Below are 26,605 nucleotides of genomic sequence, written 5' to 3'. Positions count from 1 at the left end.
GTCCCATTCACATTTCTGTACCTGTCTGTCATATCTGCATAGATTGTTGGTTTTGCACCTTGTTACAAAATAGAACAGCTGGTAGTCAGGTGTTTGGACATCTGGAAAATAACAGAATTCAAGTAAATGCAGTTGTAGGAAGAGGATTGCCTTTTATTCTGCCAAGATAACTATTCAAGAGGATGGCTTGATTCTGTTTTTATCTGAGAATGTGTTGTACATATTCCTGACTTTTGAGTACCCATTATTCTATGAAGTATTTATGCTAATTTGCTGAATTCTTAGGCAAAGCTAATTACAGCTCCATTAACCACTAATAATACACTTAAACCCGTCACAGATCTATATTAAAAAGTGTTATTTCAGACTGTGCTGGTGATTCTCTCTGTAGCAAATGATAGCAGCCACTGATGACCATAAGGAAAAGGGTTTAAGAAACTGCAAGCATAAATAAATGAGGCAAGTTCTGTATTTCATTATTTTGTTGAGACTTTTATTCCCCAACAAAGTCTCCTGGAGTTTTTCTATCTATCTCTTTGGTGACAAAACTTTAAAATGTCTCATTTTCAACAAAAAGAAGAAGTCACTGATTGTGACTTATTGTTCCTTTAAAATAAGAGAACGCGTTTGCAGTATGTTTGAAAAAGTAAAATCAGCAGCATTATAATGTCTGTCTTGTTACAGAGGTAATGTTAAAAATTAATAAAGATACATCACCCAGATCTTCCGCAAGTTTATCTTCAGAAACATTCAGTGGCTGAAGAATTCTGAAAAATATGGGCGTCCTGTGCATTTCCATTATTAGTGTCTGCTAGCTTCCCTTCTGATGGCTCAGACTGCCTATACAGTGTGGTTATGTGGAATTGTTGACATGAAAATGTGAGAGCTGAATGTGGGTCCTACCAGGTTATTTCATTCAACCAAATGGAATAAACTGAAAAATGTTTTCACTACAGTGCAAAGATCAAAAATTAAAACTGTAGGTTCAGTTTACAAGGAAAAGAAAAGGAGGAAGTACTCATGAAATATAATTCTAATTGCAAAGGATTTAGAGTTGTGTGACTAACCAACAGCTCCCTCCATGCTTGTCCATGAGGGCAAATGTGGTTTTGGGACTATAAGCAGTGACGGAGGTGGTGCTGCTGCCCCACCTAGAGCAGAGGGCACAGCGCAGGGATGAGCCCCATGTCAGGCTCCCATCCCAAAGGGGACCACCAACCCTGACTGTCCCTGCCCACAGCCCAGACCCCCGTTTCAGCCTCCTGGGGCCATCATCCCCAGCCCCAGAGATGCCACAGCAGGGCTGGTCTCCAGTTCCTCATATCCCAGGCCATCCTTGGCCTGTGCCCAGGGCTGGCGATGGGGCTGGTTGTCCTGCTCCCAGCTGGACCCTGTGTGCAAGGCCCTGCTTGTCAGCCCAGGAATAACTTAAAATGTTTAAACCAAAATATGGTAATTTTCTAAAATATATACTGTGAATGAAGCAAAACTGTGGGCTCAGTGCACAAACAGGGAGGTGAAATTCTGCTGTGCCTGTCATGCTGGAGGATGGGCTGGCTGCTTGTAATAGTCCCTTTCTGGCCTGTAAATCTGAATTTCTGTGTGAACTAGATTGTCTTTTGTGTTTATGTATATTTGAGCTGGTCTTGGTTTGCCCCTTTAAACGTTTGTACCAAATCTGATGTGGAAAGCTGACACACAGTTTCAGTGATCTAACAGTGTCTCTCAAATTCTTATCTCCTGTAAAACTGCCTTTGCTTAACTAATGAAATAATTAAACTAGAAGAGCTGTGTTTAGTTTCTCTCCCCTGTAGACTCCTGCTGTGGTTCTGGAGACATCAGTTTGGCATTTGAGCCCCGATGGCCTTTTTGCAGAGAGCTATTACACCTGCTCCTTTTGCTTGTACAGGCTGTGCCAGGGAATGTTCAGTCACCATGAGCTGCATACACATAGATAGCATAGTCCTGTTTCAAAAATGCCCCAATATATAAAATAATGAAATCTTTTTAGACCATTACCCAGCTAATAATCACACATTCCATCCTTATTTTCAAAAAACATCAATCTTTTACAAAGAGTAAAGGCACAGCACCAGCAAATACATGAATGAAGCTGACAGCTGTCCAAATTTTACTTCGAAAAGGATCATTCCTGAAGTTGTAGCCAAAACAGCTGAGTTAGCTGAGCAGTCAGCAGTTAAAATAAAGATGATCCATCATAGATGAGTTCCTTACCTATCTGTAAATCCTTGCATAATTTTACAGATCTAAGAAACTATATTATAGTTCAAAACAAGTCTGTTGGTCAGGTATGCTACAGTCCTTGGAGATGAGAGTTTCAGAGGTGCCTATACATTCAGTTCCCTTAAGTTTCAGGTGTTCACAAACTCATATGCTCTTTCTTCTGGTCATCTTTTATAATCTTCCCAGCTCTTCATCTAAGGCTGGGAACACCTCAGTTTTGCTTCAGTGATTGCTTTTCCCTCCCAGATACTGCATTTCTTTCTTTGTCATTCTTTGTCTTTCCAGCCAGTTTTTCCTCACCTCTCCTTAAAATTTTCTGTTCTGTCTACAGAGTCAAAAACCTCCTGGTGACAGATTCTCACTGCTGTATTATTTTTTTGATAATTGTACTTGATGACAAGTAACTAGTATTTTTCATGCCACCTGCAAGCAGCTTGGCCTACACAGTACTTTATCTAGTGAGCCAAACAACCCAGGGGTGGGTGAGAACACAGACGCAAAAGGTACAGAAATTGGAATACAAAATCATACTGAAGGTTCTGATGCTTGCCATCATTAGCTAGAATTGGCCAGATTATATGTTCTTTTTTCCAGTTTCACGATAATTGTGCCACTCCTTCTGCAAACAGTACTTTTATACATAAAAGTCCTTGTTGTCTCAGTTTCTTGGAATATAGTTCTTTTTTTCTCTTACAGTATACTGAGCAATTTGGTCAGTACCACAGTACTGTGTATTTTCCCTACCAGAATCTAAATGGCTTCCCTTCATTTTTTCGTAAAGCAACATCCCAAAATGTATTTCAGGAAACTGCAGAGAGGTGCATTTATGGGTTATTTTGTTTGGAGGCTTTTTTCCTTCATTTTGGCAGAAAGGGGAAGGAATGAGTTTTACGCTGTAAATACTTCCGGAAAAGAAACAAAAAAAAAAGGGGGTATTTATTTATTCAGTGCAAATGAAAGCTAATTTAAACTATGGTACATTTTTTATACAGTTCTGAAATGAATTCAATAATTAAGAAGTCCTTTCTTATTCAGGTTAGCCAATACACATTTGCAATGTGCAGTTACAGAGAAAAGAAGTCTGAGCCTCAGGAACTGATGCAACTGGAAGGATACACGGTGGATTACACAGCTCCTCACACAGGTACTTTTCATGATTTTGAAGTAGGATACTGAAGCACAATATGTTTGTGTAAATTAGCTGATTCAATTTGCTCAGTTTGATCTAGCAGCAAAAAATCCCAAGGTTCTTTGGTAATTATTGCACTAGGACATTCTGGTGTGAAAAATCATGCTTTTAGAAAGAAGCTTGTTGTATGACTAATGAAAAATAAACTTTACACTAAAGTTTCCTGAAACATTGTAAGACCACATATAATACAAGGAAAAAATTGTGAATTCTAGTCGGTCTTCTCCTTTCCTCTTTTTGATGGTGGTGGCAAGTGTCAGTATACTGTGATGTATATTCGTAAGTAATTTAGAAAATAAGGTGAATGATGACAATGCTTGTGAAAGAAAAATTACTCATAGTCATCAAAAGTAAGTTTGGAGATATCAGAGAAATCTCCACAAGTTAATATTAAAATGGCAGAGGGAAATCTCATGCAGAGGAAAACAATTCTACCTGTGCAGTGGAGGGTTAGAAAATTGAAAGACTTCTGAGACATTGAAAATTAATCTTTGAAAATGTTGGGTCAATGTTTAGAACAACTGAGAAGGCAAACAGTGCTTAGAAGGCATTTGGAAAACCAAAACAATTCTGTCGTAAAGAAATCCCCAGCACAGCCACATTGACTGTTGTGTGCTGTTCTCATTACATGCTCTGAGCAAAAAACACTGGAACGAGAAAAAGGACTAAGGAAGGAAGAGCAGCATTGATAAAGTGTATGGAGCTGTCTCTGTTCAATAAGAGATACAGTTGACAGGAAGTGCCAGCTAATAAAATAATAACCAGGAAGGAGAATATGTTAAAAAAATGCAAAATAGCATATGACACAGAGAAAATTAGTAAGAAATAAGTTGGAGCTGAATTGAAAGTGGAGTCACGTAAATATTTTCTCCTGTGACATCTATATTTATTTTACTTATGTTACTTCCATGTATTACCATTTGATCCTTATAGCTCCAGATTTATCTTATTTCTAGGTCACAAATACCTATAAAATGTTTTAGCACACCCCTCCACACACACTTACTCAGACTAAGACCAGTAATGTAATAAACATAAATGGTGATTTAGAAGTAACCTGCATTTATCAAGATTACTTTCTTATTTGCTGCTTCAGGTCTTCAGGGTGGTCGAATGTTTTTCAATGCTGTTAAAGAAGGCGATACCGTGATATTTGCCAGTGATGATGAGCAGGATAGAATACTCTGGGTTCAAGCTATGTACAGAGCCACAGGTCAATCTTACAAGCCTGTTCCTGCAAGTCAAGCTCAGAAGATGAATCTTAAAGGAGGCAATGCCAACACAGATATATCCCCACTTTGTAAGTTGGCTTTTGTTTTCTTTTGTGGCTTTGGTTTTGATTTTAGCTGGTAAAATATGTAGCAGCTCCCTCAATGAAATTTAATTAAGCAGAACTTATTCACTAGGCAAATGTGTCTAGCAGTTCATTGTTAGCCAGAAGGTCTTTAACTCAGATTATTAGTAATAACAGGGGAAATCCTGACTTGCAGGTCATTATTTTTATTATAATCCATGAAAATACAGCAATTAGCTTCATATCCCTTACAATTGACCCACATATTGCCATGGAGACGGTGTTTGGTTTGCATTATATTTTTCATAAGCCAGTCAGTGTAGTGTTGAATAGAAAAGCATCAATCTATTCTCAGAATTTTTATAGATTTAGGCCAGCTTTATCATACACTATATGTATTAGTTACCAAAAAATTTCTATGCAGACAGTATGTTGTGAGTTGAAAGGCAATAGATGGGCTCCTGGATGTTTTTGGCACATAGTGTAATATTAAATTGCGTATAAAAAATTCTTAAAATTATTCAGGTTTAAATTTTCATCACCTCTCTTTGAGGAAAGTATCATTTCAGAGAAATCAATGTAGATAACGTGTTAAACATACCTTTAAATCTTCATATTATCTCTTTGAAAGTATTCTGTTGTGTAGATAGCTGCATGAAGGAAGCATATGTTTGATTTTTTTTGATGGTATTACAGAGGCTGAGTGCAATCTGAGGATCTTTGTAGTAGCCACCAAATTTCTGGAACATCATATGATTATTACGCAATAATTCTTCTTCATTATCATATAATCGTACATGTATAGTCATAGAAGGGAGATGCATGTTTTAGACTAAACTTGGTTTAGTGTCTGAAGTCTGTAGCAGGTTGTCCCAAACCCATTCTCCTCCCTCAGTCCTGTTATCACTCAGTCTCACAACCTTCTAGTCATCCTGTAATCGTATATCAGTTTGCTTTTAGAAAACAGTAAAATGTGCTCGTTAAACTTAGTAATATTTATCTAAAATCCTGACTGAGCTGTCAATGTCACTGAGCTTTTCAATGTCAAGATAATTGAAAAAAGTTTAGTCTCACGAAAGCACTGACATCTGCTTTTCGTCTGAAGCAATTTGGAAGGGAATTAATCTGAAACACTTCGTGAAGTAATCTTTCATTTTGGGGCCATTAAGGTGAAGTAGGATGGAAGTAATGTTGCAAAAGCAAAGGTGGGGCAACAGCCAAGGAGTGCTTCTGCTCACCTCCTCCCAGTTCCCTGGATTTGTGCTGGGTGGTGGGAGTTCACTGTGTTCCCACCTAATGTCTCTACTTCATGTGCATCAGTTAGAAAGCACAAAAGAAGTGACCACTGTCAGCAGTGGGCAAGGAATTGCTCCTGGATTTGGACACAGTGTTTACCTGGAAGTGAAAGCAACTAGAACACGCTGACCACAGGGCACTAAAAATTATAGAAAGAAAAAGGTACAAAAAGCAACCACAAGTTTGGATGTACTGAAATTGTTTTCAGAGATAAAATTACTGAAAATGTGAAAGAATTAAACAGCAAGATTGTCACATCTTGATATTATTTTAGGCATTATTTTAGAGAGACTACAGTTTTTTGGGTGGAAACCATAGAAGAAGTGAGGATTATTGTAAAGACGTTTTAAGGGAAGCTCAAAAGCCTCAAATATGTATTTTTCTGTCATGCTTATGTATCTACTTACACAAACTCATATGAATGAGCTGTATATAAATCAAAAATCCATATTTATTATTATTATTTGCCTTTGGGTTTAATGTACTTCAAAGTTGATATTATGTAATAATTCATAAAGTAATTCATAACTTATAATTCATAGATTTCTTTGCAATAGAGTAACTATAGGAACTAGTAACTAGAGTAACTATGTGGAATCTAATTTAATGTGAGATTTAGAACCATTGTTTGACTGATTTCTATAATACCCCAGTTCTCTCTACATGAGGAAATTTTTTTTATTCTGTCTCTTGCACTTGAGGTAGAAATGGGCATAATCAAATTATTCCGTTTTTAAGAAACTTCAAGAGCTAGGGTTTTCAGATATAACCTTAAATAATTATGTAAGACTCCTACTTCCTGTGCTGAATTTCTTGAGGCATAGTTTTACTCCTAAGAAGAATCTATAGATGACCGTTTGTCACATTTTAATAGATTCAGTTTCATGAGAAGTTCATTTTCCTTTCCCCTAGAAAAATGTTTGCATGAAGCTAAGTTTCTTTTATTTTTAATCAAGATATAACACCAAGTACTTGATAGCTGGCATATATATTAAATGAAATTAATTTCCATTTTTTTTTGTCTTTACTATGATGCATTTTTACTACTAGGAAATACAGTTTTGACCAGAAAATTTGGCAATTACTATTTTTATGATTTTTATTTTCCTATTAGTACATAATTTAAGCATTTCCAGCCAATAGAAGATCACATTGTTTTAGTTTCTACAGTATCTTATGCAATGCCATCTCCACTTACAGAAAGCGGAAAACCATCTTGGGCTTTGCAAGAAAAATGTCAGTTAATGGCATTCAAACCTTTGAAGTTTGTCCCCATCTTCTTTATCCTCTAAGATGAAAAATCAACTCACCCTGATGAAATGGTCAAAAAGAATTTTCAATTATTTGGAGAAAATTAAATATCTTTAAACTGCAGGATGTAGAAAAAAGTCAACTTGAGGAGAAATGTTTCGATGTTTTTCTGTATCGTTTTTATAAAATATCTTCTTTCATCCTGAAATTTTCTTGATAGTTATGAGAAGTATCTGAAAGTGGTCATTAAACAGAATCAAACTGCTGTCGTACCTGTCCAACTTCTAAAATGTAGAATACCACCCAATTTTTTCATCTCTAAGTAACTTGGTATTGCAGTTTTGTGGTATTAGGTGACTCCAAAACAAAAGTGAAGACAGGCTAATGTCGGCAATGATCAAGAAAAGGAGAGTGACCTTCAGTTCCACTGTTCTGCATGAGCATATTGAATGAAAGAACATAGTATTTAGAGATGCATGATTGTAGAATAGCCGTAAGTTTCCCAAGGACGTTAATGTTTCAGGGAAAGCACCAATGAAAAACAGATTAATCTGAATCACATAAAGGTTCAGGAAGTGATCCCTTTCTTAATAAGCGGTGTATTAGGGGATATATTCATGCAATTGAAAAGGCTGCTGGAGTGCTGAGCACTGCTAATAATTTGTTCATAACACAGGAGTTAAAAGCAGGACATGAGGGGATAGTCACTTCTTAATGAAGAAATGCAAAGCCAAATATCATTCTGAACCTATACCCTCATGAGTTCTGAGACAATCTCTTTCAATTAATTACATTTTTAGAAAAAAACAAGTAAAAGATATTTTTTCATTTGACATAGTTTTCTCGGCAGGTTTTGCAGCTTTATGTCGTCCACCATACTCGTCTGCCTTTTAGAAGACTGGACTAACTCCACTCTCCCTGCATGTTTTCCCATTCCCCTTCATGTCCATTTCATGCTTGCCTCCATCCACTCCTGTCTCCCTTTTAGAGGGAAAATGTTTACACTGGCCTCCACCACCTTAGGCAGTCAGTAAGTCACCTGTGTGCTCTCTTCTGTACTAGTCAGGACCATGTAAAAACTATCTACTATCCTCTTCAAATTTGCCCTTCAACAAAATACTGGCAATCAGTCAGTGTGGTATTCCCAGCCTAACAGTTGGGCCATATGGGCCAGCAGCTTTCTCATTCTCTGCCACTTTCTCTGCAAAGTTATTTCATGGCCTGATACTTAAATTATAAAGTTCTGGGGTCATAGATTGTCTCTTTGGCCTGTGTTTCTAAGCATGGAACACTTTGGAGTCCTGGTCAATGATCAGGAGTCAAAATGTTCCCAATGTAAGCTGTCACCATCTGTCTGGAGTGGCACTTGAAGGAATGTAATGCATGTCTTGCCACTGTCTTTTCTGACCAGTTCCATCCCCTTCTGTAACAGAGTCATAGTTCTTACCCTACTAGTCTTAGTCTTTAAATCTTTTTAATCCCTACAATACTATATTGCTTGCCTCTAGCTGCTCTTCTTTCCTGCTTGCCTGAGCTAGTTCAGATTGCTTTCATGATGCTTAAACACAAGCAGAGCTGTCACTGAGAGCCACAAAAAAGAGTAGGTCACCACTCAGCAAGGCCAGTACCTGTAGTTCACCCTAGCACAGAGTAGATGATGCAGGAAATGTGTATTTGCTTCTGGGCTGGAACAGGGCAGAGATGCTCTGTAGGGATGCTAGAACCCCTTGAGAATGTGCCATAAACATGAAATTCTTGGTAGTCTTAATTCAGTCAACTCTGCTGAGTCATTGAGGATGTGATGATTTTTATAGCCTTTACAGCTTAACTAAAATTTAAAGTTTCTTGCAAAGGTGGCAAATGGCATACTTAGAATGCTATTCTGCCAAAATTAATATCTTTGTCTAAAAGAGCACCCAAAGAATATGCTAAAACTCCTGCAATAGCTTTTGTTAGTTTTTAACATCGTTTGAAAATACATTTGTTTGTCCTATCTTGATCAAAAATAAATGGATAGTTTTTTGGTTAACAGTTTCCAAAGGATGACATACACAACCTGAAACAGTCAGTGCAACATGGAAGTAGCAACCAGTGATTTTGAGTTAAAGGCAACATGGAGAGCGTGGCAACAAATTCTATTAAGAAGGGAAGAAAAACTATTTGTGAAAAAGCAAGAGAAATATTACTGCTTCAAAGCTCTCCCCAAATGTCTTCCGAATATTTTCCAAGATTGAGAAATGGGAGAGATAAATGGATTTGTATTTTATTCTTAACTATATGACAATATAGCACTTTATATGCCTTTTGCATTTGCGTGTTGTTTGAACAGGACAGCTAAAGCTCATTTGTGTAAGAATTTGAAAAAATCAATCTCTCTAACAATTTTTAAAAGTAGGGTCTTGAGTAATTTTTTTAGTCGTGGTCATACACCATTTATGAATTCCTCATAATCTTTGCTCAAGTTCTTAAATTTTTAAATTCCTTTTAATGTCAAAGTATTTATCAGCTATCTTGTATGTATATCATAGCAATAAACAAAAATATAATGTATTACACTAGATCTATTTTTCTGTTATTTCCTGCTTGCCTACAGCTAGCAAAGGTAAGTTTTTAGTTGTTTTTCTGTAGCTAAAATATATTTGGTAACAGATCTTATGTTACTGTTTGACAATGTTACTTGTACTGCTTGATTCACTCAAAAAGATGATCAGTCATGGATCTTCCTTTTAGAATTAAATCTAGCAAATATTTATACACTTAAATCCATACTTTTGCTTATCTTGCCCAAATTATGTAACAGCAAATTCTGCTTTCACAAGTCATATTGTGTTCAATGGGTCACCTTACTCATTATGATCATCTGGACGTCATCATTCTGATCATCAGTATGCTGGATCTGTTTCATTTGCAACATCCAGTCTCCTGATTTCAAAATACTTAAATTACTTGTCAGTACTTACACTTTCTCTCTTAAAAAAGGGGCATCTTTTATATTGGTGTGGTTAACCAGAGAAAAAACCAAAAGGTTAGTTTAAGAATGATTCGGCTGTGTATAATTTTCAACATGATGGCAAAAAGAAATATTAATACTTTTTCTTTCTTGTCATATATCTTACTATAAATAATGTTTATAGTATATGATAAACCTGATATTCTTATAAGAAGGAAAACTCACAAGAAATGTTGAAATCAGTCACTTGTACATTAAATATAATGGGTTTGAAATAATTTTATCTGTGTTTGGACATTTTGGAAGGTATAGATAACTTCGTATGTTGCTCAGTACTTTTGGTAATGCAGCTGTGTTGATATCAGTTGTATATCTTTGAATTAATATGTTTAAATACAGTTAAATTGCAGTAATTAAGAGAGAGCATTTCCTGTACCTGTGTCAAAAATATGAGCTAGGTTTGTCATTAATGATAGGCTAGCCTAATGCTCATTGAAATATTGCTAATCTATGTAATCACATATGCTACAGATCTTTCAATCATTTAAAATACATGCTGCTGTTTCTCTGGGATGATGGTCTCATACCTTACACCATCGACCTATTGTCATACTGTTTATTTGCTACATCCACCTTGGTGAAATCTGTCACATGGATGTGACTCTTGCTTTGACAATGCAAAGCCAAGTGATATGAATTAGTTTCTGCATCTTTCTAGGATTTGATGTTGCAAATCCTTCAGCTTGAATTAAATAATTCTCCCATCCACAAATACAGCTGAAAGTTGGACTTGACATGGATCAATATGATCTGGGGCTAAATTTCTAAATGTGACTGATTATGTTAGCATCATGCCCACAGATCAATATTGAGTTTTATTATGAACCTGACTCTATAATTGGGTTTAATCAATAAACTTTTGTCTCCTTTCTTTAGAAATTTTAGATTTCTACTATGCAGGTTTTCAAAATTGCATTTAGGATACACTTAGGTCTATACTTTTCTGGTAACTAATATAAAAAGACCTAGGTTTGAATTTAAAGGAACAAAGAGCTAAGACCCTATTGAAAGGGGAAGTCAATTTTTAAGTTGATAGGACTGTTCACCCCAATACAGTCTATAGAATCTAAGACAGCTAATGTGCTAATACATAACTAGTCCTTTTGGGCACTGTAAGGCTTTTTCTGTCCATACTAGATAGATAATTCACATTGAAGACTTTGACAAAACATAGCATTAATGAAAGCAATCACTAGAGCTTCTCTTTTGATAAACCCGCGGGGTTTAAAGGCGTTGAAAGATGCAATCTGTGAAGAACAATAAATTTGGGTCTTTGATTGAAGTGCCATTTGGGATGGTATGTTTTCTCAATTTATTTACACAAAAATGCTGCTCCCTTTTTCAGTACACTTTGCTGGAAGGTTGAAGGAGCTCTTTGCCATTACTACATTAAGGTTTGTCTCATTAAAAGCCGAGTACAAAAAGAAGGCTGGAAATGACCTAGCTCAAGCCAGTGTGTTCATTTCTGCTCCAGTTTGCCATTTGAGAAGTAGGCTTCAAGCCATGATGAATATTTCTATTAAATGGTACTTTGAACTGCAGTAAAGATGCTCTTTCATTTTTGAAGAAATAAATGCATAAACCTGTTGGGGGGTTTTTTTCAGTTTTTTTCTTTTTTTTTCCCTCATATTTTGTGCTTATTTTGCTAAAATTAGAAAAAGAGCCATACTAAACCAGGAAATTACAGAATATTTTTCTTTTCTACTTATAGCATTGTTTTTAAGTTGAAACATTTGCAAAGCCCACTAGAAAACAATGCTTTAAGACCTTTTTAATGTACTATGTTGTGTTTTCTGGCAACCTTTCTAAATTTTGGTTTATCTGTCAGTGAGTAGCAATTTTTTTTTCACTGTTGCACTCTGTAGATTGGTATGATAGAAAAGTAATACAGTAATATTTTCAGATTAAAAGATCAAGATTCTGTAATAATTCACCTGCAAGCATGTCTCTATATGAGTTATTTTTTTGAGATACTTTCAAGAAAGCTTAGATATTGAGACTCATATGCCATGCATATACTGGTGTTTATAAGTCTGAACACACACTCACGTGTATTGCTCTGCACGTTTTTCCTTTGTATAACAGATACAGACCGTGGCCAGAAACATGGCATGGATGAGTTTATTTCTGCTAATCCCTGCAAATTTGACCATGCTTCCCTCTTTAGACTGCTTCAGAGACAGACCTTGGATCACAGATTGAATGACTCCTATTCTTGTTTGGTGAGTACTGGCTGGAACATAGATATAAAGAAGTGCGAAATAGTTATAACAAAGTAGTCCTTTCTTCCTTGTTCATTCAACAGCTGCAGTTGTAGGTGGAATAAAGGCTCCAATCGATTGGTTTTAAATTTGAAAATTATATACTTGAAAGCGGCTGCTGTGCCACTCAATAGGAAGCAAAGAGACACAAACTGTCTTCAGTTTTGTCGGCTGAAATTTATCATGTCCTCTGGGGAGGTTTGGATAAAAACAGAAGGTTTTGACAATGGTAAGAACTCCTGTGATAGGATTTACTGACACCTGTACAGACATTTTAAGGTCCAAATGTAGTTGCCTCATTGCAGACATTTTCATCTGTCTTGAAATGCTTCATTCCACTCTGGTGTGAAGGAGGAACACCAACGAAGGGAGGCAGATCCGTAAGAAATATAGATATATGGGGTTATATGTACTACCTGAATTGGAAGTAACAAAGGGGAGTATAATTATTAAACAAAAGCAAATAGAATGTGATCTCTGTATCAAAATGAATGTTTTCCACATTCGAATACCATAATTACCATCATTAAAGGTAAGATGTTGGCTGCAGTTTCCTTTTCCTACAATCATTTTCTATTCTGTGCTTTGTGAACTAGTTGAGGATGGGGCTGCTTCGGGTTTCGTTTTCATTAGGGAAGAAAACCAGCAACAATCTTGTGGAAGTTTATCAGATTATACACACTCGTTAAACAGGTTTGTGTGGGTCAGACCTCATAACTTCCTGAGGCTTTATTTTTCACCTGATATCATGTCTGAAAGAGTGATCTCTCACTAAAGATCTAAAATGCCTCACAGCACATAATTTTTTTTCACTTTACTGTCCCAACAGCAACAAAAAAGATAATAGGTATTTATACTTCTTTTTTCCATTTTTCTGACTAGTCTTGTAATACAAAGATAATAATTGGAGTTTTTAGGTTTGTTTGCAGTTTTTAAAAAGGTGAAAAATTATTATTTGATGACAGTTGTCTCCCTTTTAAAATATTGCCAGATACGTACATATAGAAAAGTTAAAAGAGTCATTTTCTGTCTGTGGGTTGCACACTGAATCAAAGAGGCCTGAAGGTACATCTGTACAAAGTAATTGGAACTCAAAGAGAAAATGGTTAGCTTTCTACCAGTGCATTGGGGTCAAAATCTTTTTTATAATAATAATATAGTAAGACACTTAATATAACCTTGAAATCAGGAACTTTTAGAAGAGGTTAGGTGAAATGCACAGTGCTATAGCAACCATAAAGCAGATGTATTTCTTACCATTCTTTTTTAAATTCAGCTTTTAATAAGTGGAATGGGTGATAATTTTTTTTAATTGCATATTTAACTATATTTTTTGATTTTTAAAATATTGGGAATGTCAAGGTAACAATAAAATACATGGACATATGAGTGTGATTTTTCTTTTCTCTAACAGCTCATTTCCCATAATTTTTATAATTAATTCATCCCTTTATTTTAACAAATACAGTGTAACCACACATACAACTTGTAAAAAAAAAAGTAACATGTAAGAATTAATATTATACAAAGTTCTATATTAAATTACTATATAACCTCAGTTTCTTCAATTCTACATTCTTCTTGGTATAGGGAGAGTATTGAGGAGGCTGGGGGGTTTGGGAGGCTTTGTCAATTATAAAATAAAAAATATGTGGTTATCTAATACCAATACTTTGTAGGATAAAGTTGTTATGTGTTTGAGAGTCTTGTGCATGATATGGACAAGGGCAAGGAAAGCACACCTTTATATGAAAAATGACCACACAAACACATCTTTTAAGAGAGAGTGAAGTTAAATTAATGAGTTCTTTAAAATTTTGTATTCTTGTCACAATTATATCCGATGAGAATGAGCAGAAATTTTAATAGTTTGCTTTTGTACTGCTAGGAAATGAAATGCGACATTTTGTTATGTTTTCCATAAAAATGTAGGGAGAGATCTGTGACAATGACAACATATTGGGAGAATATCAATCACAATAACCACTGTTGATTATATCTAGGGCTAGGACACATATTATTGCAGAAATGCAGTTAAAATCCCTTTCCTTTCTTTCAATAGAATACCATGTTTTCTATCAAACACTGTGTAAGCTACATGAGGCATTGCAACATGATCAGATACTAGATTAAAATGCTGAGTACAGCTCTGGGTTCTGTAATAAAGCTAAGTGTTCTCCAGAAACAGATGAAGCTCCTTAAAGGCAGTGGAAAGATTGACTTCGAAGAAATTAATTAGGAGGAAACAAATTTATTAAATATGAAATACCTTTGAGGTGTTCTTGTTTGCAGATAATACATTAAATTTAAGAGTTTGGGGAGGATATAAAGCTTAAATTCCTGTCTCATACAAGTTTTTTAGTAAAGTTAGAACACATATTTTAAAACTGATGTGAATGTATTTTTAAGTATTGTTCAATATTATTTTTGATGATATTTTGTACAAGTATTAAACATCTGATTTTGCAGAAGTATTCACAAGCGTTAGGTAAATATCGGTCTTCAGCTGCTATATTGATGCTATAAATTCATGGCTTTGCAAAATCATTTTGCTTATCCAAGTTATTTGTATATTTGAGTTCAGGTATTCCTCAATCTCTCTTAACCATTTGATGAGATGGAATGATGAGAGATGATGAGAGGTAAATATTACTACAATTGAAACAAGAACAAGGAAAAATGCTCATGTAGAACTGCTATGCAGTAGTTGTAGTTTTCTGAGGTTTTTCTCCATGCTGCTTTTTGGAAGCTCACTGTGCTACTTTTTATCATATTTCTGCATCAAGACTCAATTATATTTTTTACACTATGGATTCATTCAAGAACTGTTTTTGTGGTGTGAAGGAGTCTGTATGCTCATGTCTGTGTCAGGGATAAGCTGTTCTAGTCTCATCGAAACTCTGACCAAGAAAGCTCTCAGTAAGCCTGAGAGTATCTAATTACCATTTAAGGTCAAATCTTACTCATCTTACTCAGGTGGCTTTTAACAAACTACCTAGCTTTGTATCTCTTTCCTCGTAAATGTTGTTTAAAAGTTGTTAAAAGTGTATGCATGTTACATGGGTAAAGGGTTGAATTGTGGTCAAAATTAAAGTTGCAGCCACTGAACATCCAGAAAGCTTGTTTTAATGTCCATGTTAATGTCCCTCAGCATTACCCAAATGTTAGTTTGTATCTTAAAATTGATTACTAAAGCAAAATTAATTGGTTTAAAGTGTTAGTTTATATTAGGTTTTGATATATAACTTAATCTGTACCAGACTTTGGATGTATTAGCATGTTTTTTGTAAACTATGTATTTCGTAGTAGTGGTAACTCATAACTGCAAATAGTTTCCTGACATTTAATCCTTTCAGTATGAGGGCTATTGTGGGATCTAGTTTCCAGTGCTGTCAGCCTTAGTCAGATGTAAATCATTCTAATATAAAAAGTTTATGTAATGGACATAAAAATCTATGTTTCTATTCTTTGTTTGATTTAAAGCTGAGAGTGGGAAAATAAATCTCAAAATGCCGTGTGGTTTTTTGCCTTTCAGGGCTGGTTTAGCCCAGGTCAGGTCTTCGTATTAGATGAATACTGTGCTCGCTACGGAGTGAGAGGCTGTCACCGCCATCTCTGCTATCTCGATGAACTGATTGAATATTCAGAAAATGGTTCTGTCATTGATCCAACCTTGCTCCACTACAGCTTTGCATTTTGTGCTTCTCATGTTCATGGTAACAGGTAATTTGACGATATATTTTTTAATCCGAAGTATTTAAATGCATAGTCTGAGTAAAAGTATTCATAGGCTCTTGCGTTCACCAGGTAAGGAACCGCACGCAACAGAAATCAGTTCATGAAAGTTTCTTCAGGGGCACTGGAGGTCCCATACAGATTACTGTTTAAAAAAATCTCTTTTCAGTGTGTACTGTCTTAATGCAATGTGTTTTCAAGATAAAAGGATCTCATCCTGTTAAAAGAGTAATTTTCTTCATTCTGCATTTATGTTGTGGTACTAAATGGTGTTTCCAGTAAACATTTTGAACAATTTTGCAGTTTAAGGGAAATTATGACTCTTTTTCTGCAGTCTGTAGCTTGGCAACTAATCATACTATACTGAGTTCTTCTGTCTGTGCTATCACAGATTGAAATAATATATATTGGGAATTAGGTGTAACCTCCAGCCAGGAAGAGCTAGGACACTTCTGGAATCCTTTCCACTAGACAGGTAGACGATTTCAGGAGCTTTTGGCCACAGTGGTTGTCTTGGGATGATATCTTCATTCCACTTGCAAGTGAAAGACTTAGAAAGAAACTAAGTTGTTGCTTTGCTATTTTTGCACATTCTTTAAAAGAAGCACTGCTTCATCTATGTCTTATTCCAGATGGGAGGGGACTAGCTCTGCTGCTGGAGAGCAGCTATTGCAGATCAAATCATAGGATAGCTCAGCTCAGGAGGGACCACAGGAGATCTCTAGGCAAACCTCCTGCATGAAGCAGGGTCAGTTACAAGGTCAGACCTGGTTGCTCAGGGCTTTTTCCAGTCAGGGCTTTACCCAGTTTGAACCTGTCTAATTTCAGTGTAGTTATATCTACTGCCTCTTGTCTACCACCCAGTACACCTGGAGGGCTGTCATTCAGTCCACTTCAACACCTCCTATTCTCCAGGCTGAGCAAGCCCAGCTCCCTCAGCCTCACCTCAGAGCACGTGCTCTGGTCTCTGACTATCACAGTGACAATTCAGTGAACTTGCTCCCTGTCTTCCTTGTGCTTGAGTGGGGAGTGGGGCAGGCAATCTATCAAATTATAGGAGAACATGCATTTATACCTGTTTTGTGCACTAGAGTTGTAGGCTGCTATGTGGAATGTGTTTAAGAAGTCCCAAAATAGCAAGGAGAAACCCAATAGATGCTCCCAACTGATCCAATCCTGCCACTAGGGAAAAAAATCACAGTCCCAAGAAGAAATTACTGTGTTGCTGTCAGTAAATCCCCAAACTGATTCTTGGTAGGGATTGGAAGAGAGATATTTTCTGCCCAAGATGTATGCTTATGTTGCTTTGCAACCAGTCAGCAATAGAGGCTGTTTTTTTGTCCTCAAGCCAGAGAAGAGGCAATCCTTAGGAAGGATATTGTTTCCTTCACTGGCTCAGTCAGTCTCATCTGGAGCTGGGCATTTGTGACCTGAGTGATTTCACAGTGGTAGATTAACAATGTATAATACATGATAATAATATCCAAAATTGAAATGTTTTTGAATGTGCTTGAAATGCTGTCAAGAATCTTAACATTCATACTGGTGAGGTAGGAGATTTCTGGCTTTTATTTGGTAACCTATTTTCTGTAAAAGCATGCTTCTTTGTCAATTCCTCAAGAAGCTGACACATTCGTATTTGCTATTGAGTCTAAGTCTTCGTTGTTTCTCGCCTTTTTATTATTGGTTTCAACCTAAGAAGACAAACATATGTGATAATTGCTCAAACTTACTTCAAGAATTCAAAAGAAAGGTAGATACATTTCTTTTTATTTCATAATTTGAGTGAAGGACAATCATGCACGCAGTGCAAGAAAATATCTCAGGGAGCACATCATTTACACAGTGGTAAGCACTCTGTATTCTGTCTATTCCTACTGTACAGATATTCTCTGAATAGCATTATGAGTGTTTTAGGAATAAAAGAATTGTTGAACAGAGAGGGTCTGACTAGAACTGAGATATTGTAAAAAGGAAGAGAAAGAAACATGAAGAAAGAAAAAAAGTAAGTCAAGGACAGAGGCAGATACACTCACTCAGAATGACAGACACACATCTATGGGCGCATAATATACCCACTCATTCATTCACTGCAGCACTAAGTAAGAGGTATAAGAGAATTTCACAGACAATGCACAACAGGCCAAAGTTCTAGGCTGGTTCCTGGCGTTATTCATCTTTGTTTTGTAAGTCAGGCTGTGAATCAGAAAGACCACAGAACAAAGGGCTTTTTACTCCGGGCATGATGTATTTAATTTATATGTCACCTTTGCTTCACAGAGGGATCTTAGACCCTCCCCTAGCCTGAGAAAGATCATCAAAATTGATCTTGAAGTCAGGTGGTGGAGGAGCATGTAGAAATGCAGCCGCATCTGTAGTTCATACTGTCCATTTCCTTTATGTATGAATTTTAAAATAACAGGCAATCTAGTGACAGCAGTCAAACGATCAGATACAAGTGTCTCTCACCTTCATTTCTGGTGAGGAGAAACTCAGTCTGAATCAGCTTTGGTTCTTTCCACCCCCGCATAGGTTTTCAAACCTCTTCCAACATATTTTTGAACCTTCAGGTATTTCCTGTGCTGTTTTGCTGCACCCTAGGACTTGAAACATGTTTCACGCTGCAGGCTGCAGTGCTCTTGCAGACTTTAACATGTTACCATGGGTTTATTTCAAAACACCTGGAGTAAACATGTAGAAGTTTTATCGTCTTAGAGCTTCATGGACATTTGGAGCACAGAGGAGACCTGAGCTGTGCTCCAGTGTAGGCTGTATGCAGCAACCCTTGTCTCCTGATCTCAGGACCAGAGAACATCCCCCAGCTTCTTTTTTTTCTTTCCTAAGATATAGGCAACAGCTTCTGCTAGATTTATCAAGTGTACTGGTACTTTGTGTGTTTTATGCCAGTGCTGTTGGTTTGGGAACAGAAATGTTTACTCAGGGTCAAACACAATGTGCGGAGTCCTAGACTGAGAAATTCAAAGCTTATTTTTCCTTTTCCTTTCCCGTTCATAAGTTAGTCCATTACAACTGGGCTAACAAACTGCTTATGTAGTAAAAGGTATTTCTGCTTTTGTAGATGACAGTCTTAAGACATTCTCTTCCTGAATAGCCAAAAAGGAAAATACTTCACTAAAAGAATAGATGTGCTGTCTTTAAACAAATATACATCCTTGGGTTTGAGTCAACTGTTTTCTTTTCTTCTTTTCTCCATAAATAAAATCATCTTTCATTGTCTGCACTTCTCGTGCTATGTGTCTTTACAGTAGCATCTCCTTTGGCTTCCCATCACAATGGTTTTCTTTTGAAATATTCCATGGTCACTTATATGACATATTCTATATAGTCCTCATCAATATCGTTAGTTCCCAAGTAAACTTTTTGCTCGGCACTTATGCATAAACTTATTGCTGGTGAAAGTGAAATGGGCAGAACAGGGAACTATAGGACATTCCTGAATGCTGACATTTCAGTCTAAACAGTCCAGGTAGGAGCTATTGTTTTCTTCCCCATCATGTTCACTCTTGTCTACTTTTCATGCTGTGACTTCTATTCAGGCCCTCTTGTCTGAAATGAATGCTGGTGGGTATCACATGAAGTGTGAAGTGACTTCTTTCCACCTGCTGAGTTACAGACTGAATTGAAAAATTCAAAATTCGAGCATATTCCCTTGTTACACCTTTTTGTATTCAGAAAGATATCTGATGTATTGGAAATTCAGATACAAGAAGTGAATGTGAAAGTAATGCTACAAAAATCAGTATATAACTGAAGATGGATGTGGGGGGTGGGGGGTTGTCTTTGTTTTAAGAGCTTCAGCACGTGTGTGTTTCCATAGAAGAACAGTCATACTGAGTCAGGGTTCTTCTGAGCCAGTCAGTCATCTCTCTCCAGCATTGACCTGCTTGGAGTAAAAGAAGGGCGAGCATGTGCAATATTTCCTCTTTCCGACTCCCGACTCTTTGCAGCTCAGAATATGCCCTGTTTGGTAACCTGGAGTGAGTCTTTATTTCAGGTACTTGTCTATTGCACCCCTGAACCTCTGTAAGCCCTTTTCACCCTCAACACCTCTGGCAGCGAGTTCCACAACTCAGCCTCCTCTTGCTTGAAGAACTCTTGCTTTGAACTTGACTCCTACACATCTCATTTCATGCTCTGTTGCTGTTGGAAAGACAAAGAAGAAAAATGAAAAATCCTATTCTGTCTCTTTGCTATTTAAGATTCAAGAATTAGAAGGGAGCATTGCACTGATTGCATTGGATGGAAGTTTTCTGCTAGTTCCTTGTCCTTTTCTGGTGTTTCCCAGTGTTAATTTGCTCCTTTGATTGCTGCTGAACAGGGATAATTTCATGGAATTAACCATCATAAAATCGGGATCTCCATTCTACTGTGTTTTCCTTACATTTATCTATGTTTATCATTGTTTGCTGTTGTATTGCTACCCGATTTCATGAGGTCTTTCTGGAATTCCACGCTATGCCACATAACTATCATTAAAATTACCTTTACTGTCACCTCAGTTCTCAGCTGTTAGCCAGGTCATTTATGAATACTGTAAAACAACACAAGTCTTAGAACAGATCTCTGCAGAACTCTACTGATAACATACCTTCACAACGCCTACTCACCACTAATTTTAAATGTAAATGTAGGGACTTTTACTCAGACACTGCTTAATTGCCTTAAAAGCTTTTGGTTAGGGACTCTGGAAAAAGAGCTTTGGAAATCCAGGTACCTCATATGAGCCAGGTCACACTCATCCACGTGTTTTCAATCCTTTCAGAGAACTTCATGATCACAAGGTAAGACTTCTATGTCTTATGGCTTCAAAGCCATACACACTTGACAATAGATAATATTTACCCAAATATCCTTACTTTTATCCTTAAATATCCTTATATTATAGTTCCTTCTAATTTTCTGGGATGTATGTAATACTTACTGGCTTGTAGTTCCCTCAGCTCCTTGGAGACTTTCTGATTTTTATCCTCCCATTCTGATTCTGATCTCCCATGCCCCAGGAGGATGGCAGTTCTCGATGAGAACTTTCACATAACCACAGATAATTCAGGTTGCCAGGTGGTCCTAGCAACTTTCTGCTGTCTGTTTTTCTGATTTGTTCCATAAGGGCTTTTTAAAGTTGCTTTCATTTTTAAAACATTCTGTGCTGAAAATTAAGAATTCTTTTTCTATGAGAAAAGAAGGGTTCCAGCACAGAAGTCTTCTTCATAATAACTTGCTTCATAACAATACGCTGGTACAAAAAAATCATTTTCTATGTCTGTAATAGCCTTGCCCTCTCTGAGAGCTACTTTTAGGTCCTTGCCATCATTTGTCAGTGTAGACTCTCTGACAGGCTTCTTGCTTTAGTTATGCTTAGTGGAAATATCTTAGAGTGGAATAAAGGGACGTACAATAGAAGTGAAACTATGGAAACTTTGGAGAGTGCTATGCATTCATATATTTCTTTTAATTTTTCAGTGTTTTGTGATAAGAAACGTTTATTGCAATTTTACACTTTGTGTCAAGTCATAAAAGAATGTTCAGAGAAATCATCTCGTTTAAATCTGGGACAAGTAACTTCATAAAAATAAAGCAAATAATATCATTACATTGCTCTGTCTCTTCTGAATTTTTTTCTGGAACTTCTGAATAGGTATTTTCTTCTCTGACTAACTTAACTTTAAGGTTGTCTATATCTTGATGGTTTCTCCTTCATTTGGTGTCTTTCATAAACAATATGTAGTAACGCTTAAACTGCTTATGAGCATCACAGCCCCAAGCCTCTGATGGGAGACCTCTCTAAGTAGTTACATTTGGAGTAACTGGTTTCGTGTATGTATATATATATTTTTTTTTTTTTTTTTTAAATGTATGTCATTCAACTAGTGGCACAGTTTTCTATGTATTACTCTTGTAAGTGGCTAGAAAAAAGTTATCAGTGGGGTTCTCTTGTATTCAAAGCTAGAAGCAAAACACTTCACCTTGTTGCAGGTGCCAGCTGAAGCCATGTTGACTTCACCTTTGTTTAAAGGAAGGCTACTGTCCTGTGTTGGAAAGTGTTCCTAGCTATAAAAGTGTTATAACAAAACATGTCCTCACTACATTATTAACAGAGGCACATTTTTCAATGTCTCAAAACAAATCTGTGCTGAAAAGCCTCAGAGAAAATGTCAATAGAAAAGTAAACATAATTCAAACATTATTAAGAAATATCAGAAAAAAGTTCTGCCTGTTTAAGGTTATATTTGCCATCTTAGCCAATGAAGGATTGCTGTTACATACACTTACCATCTCTAAACATTATGCAATATTTTGTCATTAATTTCAACTGATTACTGCCTTTACATACCCTTGTACATTGGGTAAAATGATATTATATTATTACATGCTTTGCTTTTCAGTAGAAGGGAATTAAAAAATCCCACCTAAAATATAACTGCATGAAATATTATTAAAAATAACCCAATTTATGATCTTAATCTGCTGTTGTGACCTTCAGAATTGGTATTTTTCATTCAGTTGTGAAAAAAGGGCATGACCTCTAAGCAGATGTCAGAGCAGACTGAGAACTGCATACAGCAGAAGGCTCCACTGTGCCAGTTTTATGTCAGAATATTTGAAGAATAGTTAATATAAAAAACAAAATGCTCAGTCTTCAAGTATCTGCTGATTAAAGCTGTGTTTGAATGCCATGTGGTAATGCACTGTCTTCTTTTTCTGTAACAAAAAGACGTCTGCTCTGTCTGCTTCTATGCTGATAGTGGAAATCATCGTTCTTAGGTTTCTGTAACACAAACAGTGGACTCTGCAAAAGCCTTAATACAGTTGCATTTTAAAGGAAAATTTTGATATTTAAGTTTGAATATTAAGTCCTATAAATAGATAATAAAAATTCTACATCAAATTCTAAAAAATTTAATCTTTGGTTTTCTAAGAAATGAGCAGTCAAATTCTTATCTTGCTAATTTGAAACTTGTCACTGTTCTTTTATTTGATTGTACATGCTGCTGAATATAAAAACAAGTTCTCTTAGAAAGCACTGAACTCTTCTAAAACACTTTGTTTCTAGGAGAAAGGATGCCATTTAAGTTTGGTTTTGTTTTTTCTATGTCCTTTAAATGTAGTCCATTACAGAAATGTCTTAAAGACCTTAGCTGAAGTATTTTTCTTTTATTTTGCTTTTCATAATGATTTCTCTTCTTGCTCTGGTAAATTCTTTTTGGTCAGCCTTACTTTTCATACCTGTGTGTATGTTAGAATACATTCTATACATTCTGTGCATTACTCTCCTCATACTCTTTGTTTTCATGACAGACCAAAGTCATGGTCTATGTTTTTGATGAGGAAAGCTCATTAAAAAGACTTTTAACACTTTTAAAATAAAGATGCAAAAAAGCACCAGTATCAATGATGTTCCAGAGGCATAAAGTCGGGCATATTCAGTTGGTATTTCCAAGGCTGTCTTAACAAAGTAGTCTTGCTTGAAGTAACAATTCACTCTCCAACAGGCCACTAGGAGAAGCTGTTTCCAAAGTTGAGAGCTGGAAACAATCTACGGTCAACCCAGTGTCCATCATATCTAATTCCCATTGGAACTGGAATACAATTTTATCTTCTGTGCTGTAGGTATTCACAATAATCTTAATCCTACAATTCATCAAGTGACCTCTGCAAATTATTGCAGGTTTTAAGATGTCTAGAGATCAAAATAATTCTAGAGCGTACTCCAATCCTTAAAGGATTATATCAAGTGAGGAAAAACAGTCCATTGCAACAGGAAAACTGAAATCCACCAGCTAATCAGTCAGCTTCTCTGGAGTAACTGCTGTCAGGCCAACGATCTTGCAAGATTTTTGCAGTAAAAATAAGTTTTAAAATTCTGGTCAACCTTTATTTTTGGTTCATTATTTAAGTGGTTTATGGTCCAACAGCTACTTTTTTGCTTGAGTTTACTAGCTCTAGTTTGTGAGGTATTCATTTCAAATATTTTTTGATACTTAAGTCTGAGTGAATTAAACAATTTGCCTTGTGACCAGAGATAACATTACGTCTGTGCCAGTTAGACTGTGATCTAAGCAGATAAGACAGGCCAATCCAAATCCAATTTACAGAGTTCTCAAAAAGTGGAAAACTAATCTAAGTGAGAGAGAAAAGGCTACTCAGGTTTTGAGTGTTCACTGTTTCACCTAGTTCTCTAATTCTAAAAAATGTTGTGAACAATAAGGAGGAAAAAGAGCGTGGAGGAAAGGAAAATTCACTCTCCATCACCTTCTTGAGAAGATGATGTTAAAATGAAAACTCTTCTTAAGACAGTCCATCACTTTTCTTGGCCGAGTTCTTATAAGAGAGGTCCCAGGCTGCAATAACAAAGCTTAGTATTCGTTTTGAATTGAAAACAATCGAGTCCCAACCACGTATTTAAGACAGTAGGAAAGACACATTTGTTGTTGCTTTTAGTTGCAAAATAGTTCTTGCATAGTTTACGGATGACCTAAACCTTTGAAAACTAAATGACTGTGTGAGTCTGATTTTCTTTGCAAGCACAGTAATTCATAAATAAAAATAACCAGCTCAAACAGTGTTATTTTTTTTATTCAATCTTCAAAGTAAAAAGAGAAAAAATATCTCAAAGATTAAATGAGTGGGAATTTTGAAGTATTCATCTATTTTTAATATTTCAGCTCATCTCAGAGTCAGATTCTTTTTTCCATGGATTCTTTTCTAATCAGTAGTAGGTATATATTCCCATAAGTAGAAAAATTACCACCAGCACAATATGTCTCAGAATTGTGTTGCAGAATGCCTTTTTATGTTCTTGTTGCAATAAGGCTTGCAACAAGAAGAAACAAAATTGTGATTCAGACTTCATGCTATTTTCTAAAAGCGTGTTTTCAATAGATGAGTTTTTCAGTGCTATAGATGGTACTTTTCCAACGCCTTTTTGTGTACTCCTTCTGGGATATCTGCTTCTGTGCAAACATATATTTAGCAGTTCGGAAAATTTTAGTTGTTGTCATCAAGGTTCCTTGTGACAACAAACTCGGTGAAGTGACAGGTCTCTGGTACATAGTGATCCTAGCCTTAGAGCAGGATGACAGATATGACATCCTGCTGGCTCACCTTTTTCACTTACTGTTATCTGGACCCCTAGGTCTTTTCTGACATATATATGACATGCCTCAGCGAGGCCTAATATGACAGAACTATTTACTTTATCAGTCCAGAGCGCAATCTCTCCTGACAATGAAATCAGACAGTGCAATTTACTTAAATTTGAGCTCATTCCATCTGTCAGAATGCTGAGGTGAAGTATCCTGGCATCTATCAAAAGAGAGAAGATAAGTTTTTTGCTCTTTCACATCAAATTTATACAATGGTATATTGATGTGCCTGACTACTACTATATCTACCACATCTGATTTTTTATTGTTGTCTTCACAATAATTTAAGGAATTCAGGCATTCTTTCCACCTTGACTTGACAGGTCACAAATATAAGTGATTTAAAGGGTGAGAGAATTGTTTATGTCATGACCAGGTAGCAACTTATCCCTCCTAGATTTGAGTATAGTGCAGAAAGTTAAAGGAAAAAGATACTCGTAGAATCCTAGAATGATTCTTGGAACAATCAGAATGTTCCAAGAAAGAATGTTGTCTTTCTTCATGACATTTTACTACAATTTTCTCAGTTCTACAAACACTGAGATAGTTTTGGAGGATCCGGAGCAAATACAGGGCAGATCCACACATAGTGTCAGGTTCAGAAACTCAGGTGAGAAGCAGTAGCTGATTTGTTACCTTGGAGCTGGAAGTTAAGAATGTAACAGGAAGTTTTCAGATACTTCTTTTTCAAGTATGCTGTATGTGGGGAAGTTGTGACTGCATGACAAAAATAATATTTGGGAACTGTGTATTTAATTTTTTTTTTTTTTACTTCTGTCACCATTTTAATATAAGTACATCAGTAACACATTTAGGCTAAGACTTTAGCCTAAGTTTTTTATTCTTTTTTATTTTTGTCTGCTGAATGATGCAATATAGCAGGTCAATAAGAGTACAATGCTTAACATAATAAATATAAATATAAATATATATAATATATATAATTATATATAAAATATAATATAAATAAATATAACCTTATTTTTTAATTATTGTGACTTAAATTTGATGTTCAAAAAAATGCGAGTGCTTTTGTTTTTTAAAGACCTTTTTGTTGCATCTTTGATGCTGTGCCTATGTGGAAGTCTTGAACACATGATGCTATTTGTCAATATAGGATGAGGACTCAAACTATCCCCACTATGTAGGATTCCTAGGTGT

General features: G+C 36.1%; 1 protein-coding gene across 26 annotated transcripts in view; it reads left to right on the top strand.

Moving 5' to 3' along the window:
• The window catches only part of CADPS2 (calcium dependent secretion activator 2), a 292,543-nt gene that overhangs the window by 184,049 nt on the left and 81,889 nt on the right, over positions 1–26,605 (top strand). For 14 of the 26 annotated variants that reach the window (XM_032105953.1, XM_032105975.1, XM_032105973.1 and 11 more), the window contains exons 10-14: positions 3,280–3,388; positions 4,530–4,733; positions 9,868–9,876; positions 12,370–12,506; positions 16,081–16,268. In XM_032105953.1, the coding sequence (XP_031961844.1) occupies positions 3,280–3,388; positions 4,530–4,733; positions 9,868–9,876; positions 12,370–12,506; positions 16,081–16,268 (647 nt within the window). The remainder of the gene's footprint in view (positions 1–3,279; positions 3,389–4,529; positions 4,734–9,867; positions 9,877–12,369; positions 12,507–16,080; positions 16,269–26,605) is intronic. The other 12 variants (XM_032105977.1, XM_032105974.1, XM_032105964.1 and 9 more) reach the window with 1 other exon arrangement.

This window comes from Corvus moneduloides, chromosome 4 (assembly GCF_009650955.1).
Source record: "Corvus moneduloides isolate bCorMon1 chromosome 4, bCorMon1.pri, whole genome shotgun sequence".
NCBI lineage: Eukaryota > Metazoa > Chordata > Aves > Passeriformes > Corvidae > Corvus > Corvus moneduloides.
Note: the sequence above shows the minus strand (reverse complement) of the source record. Positions and strands in the feature narration are given on the sequence as shown.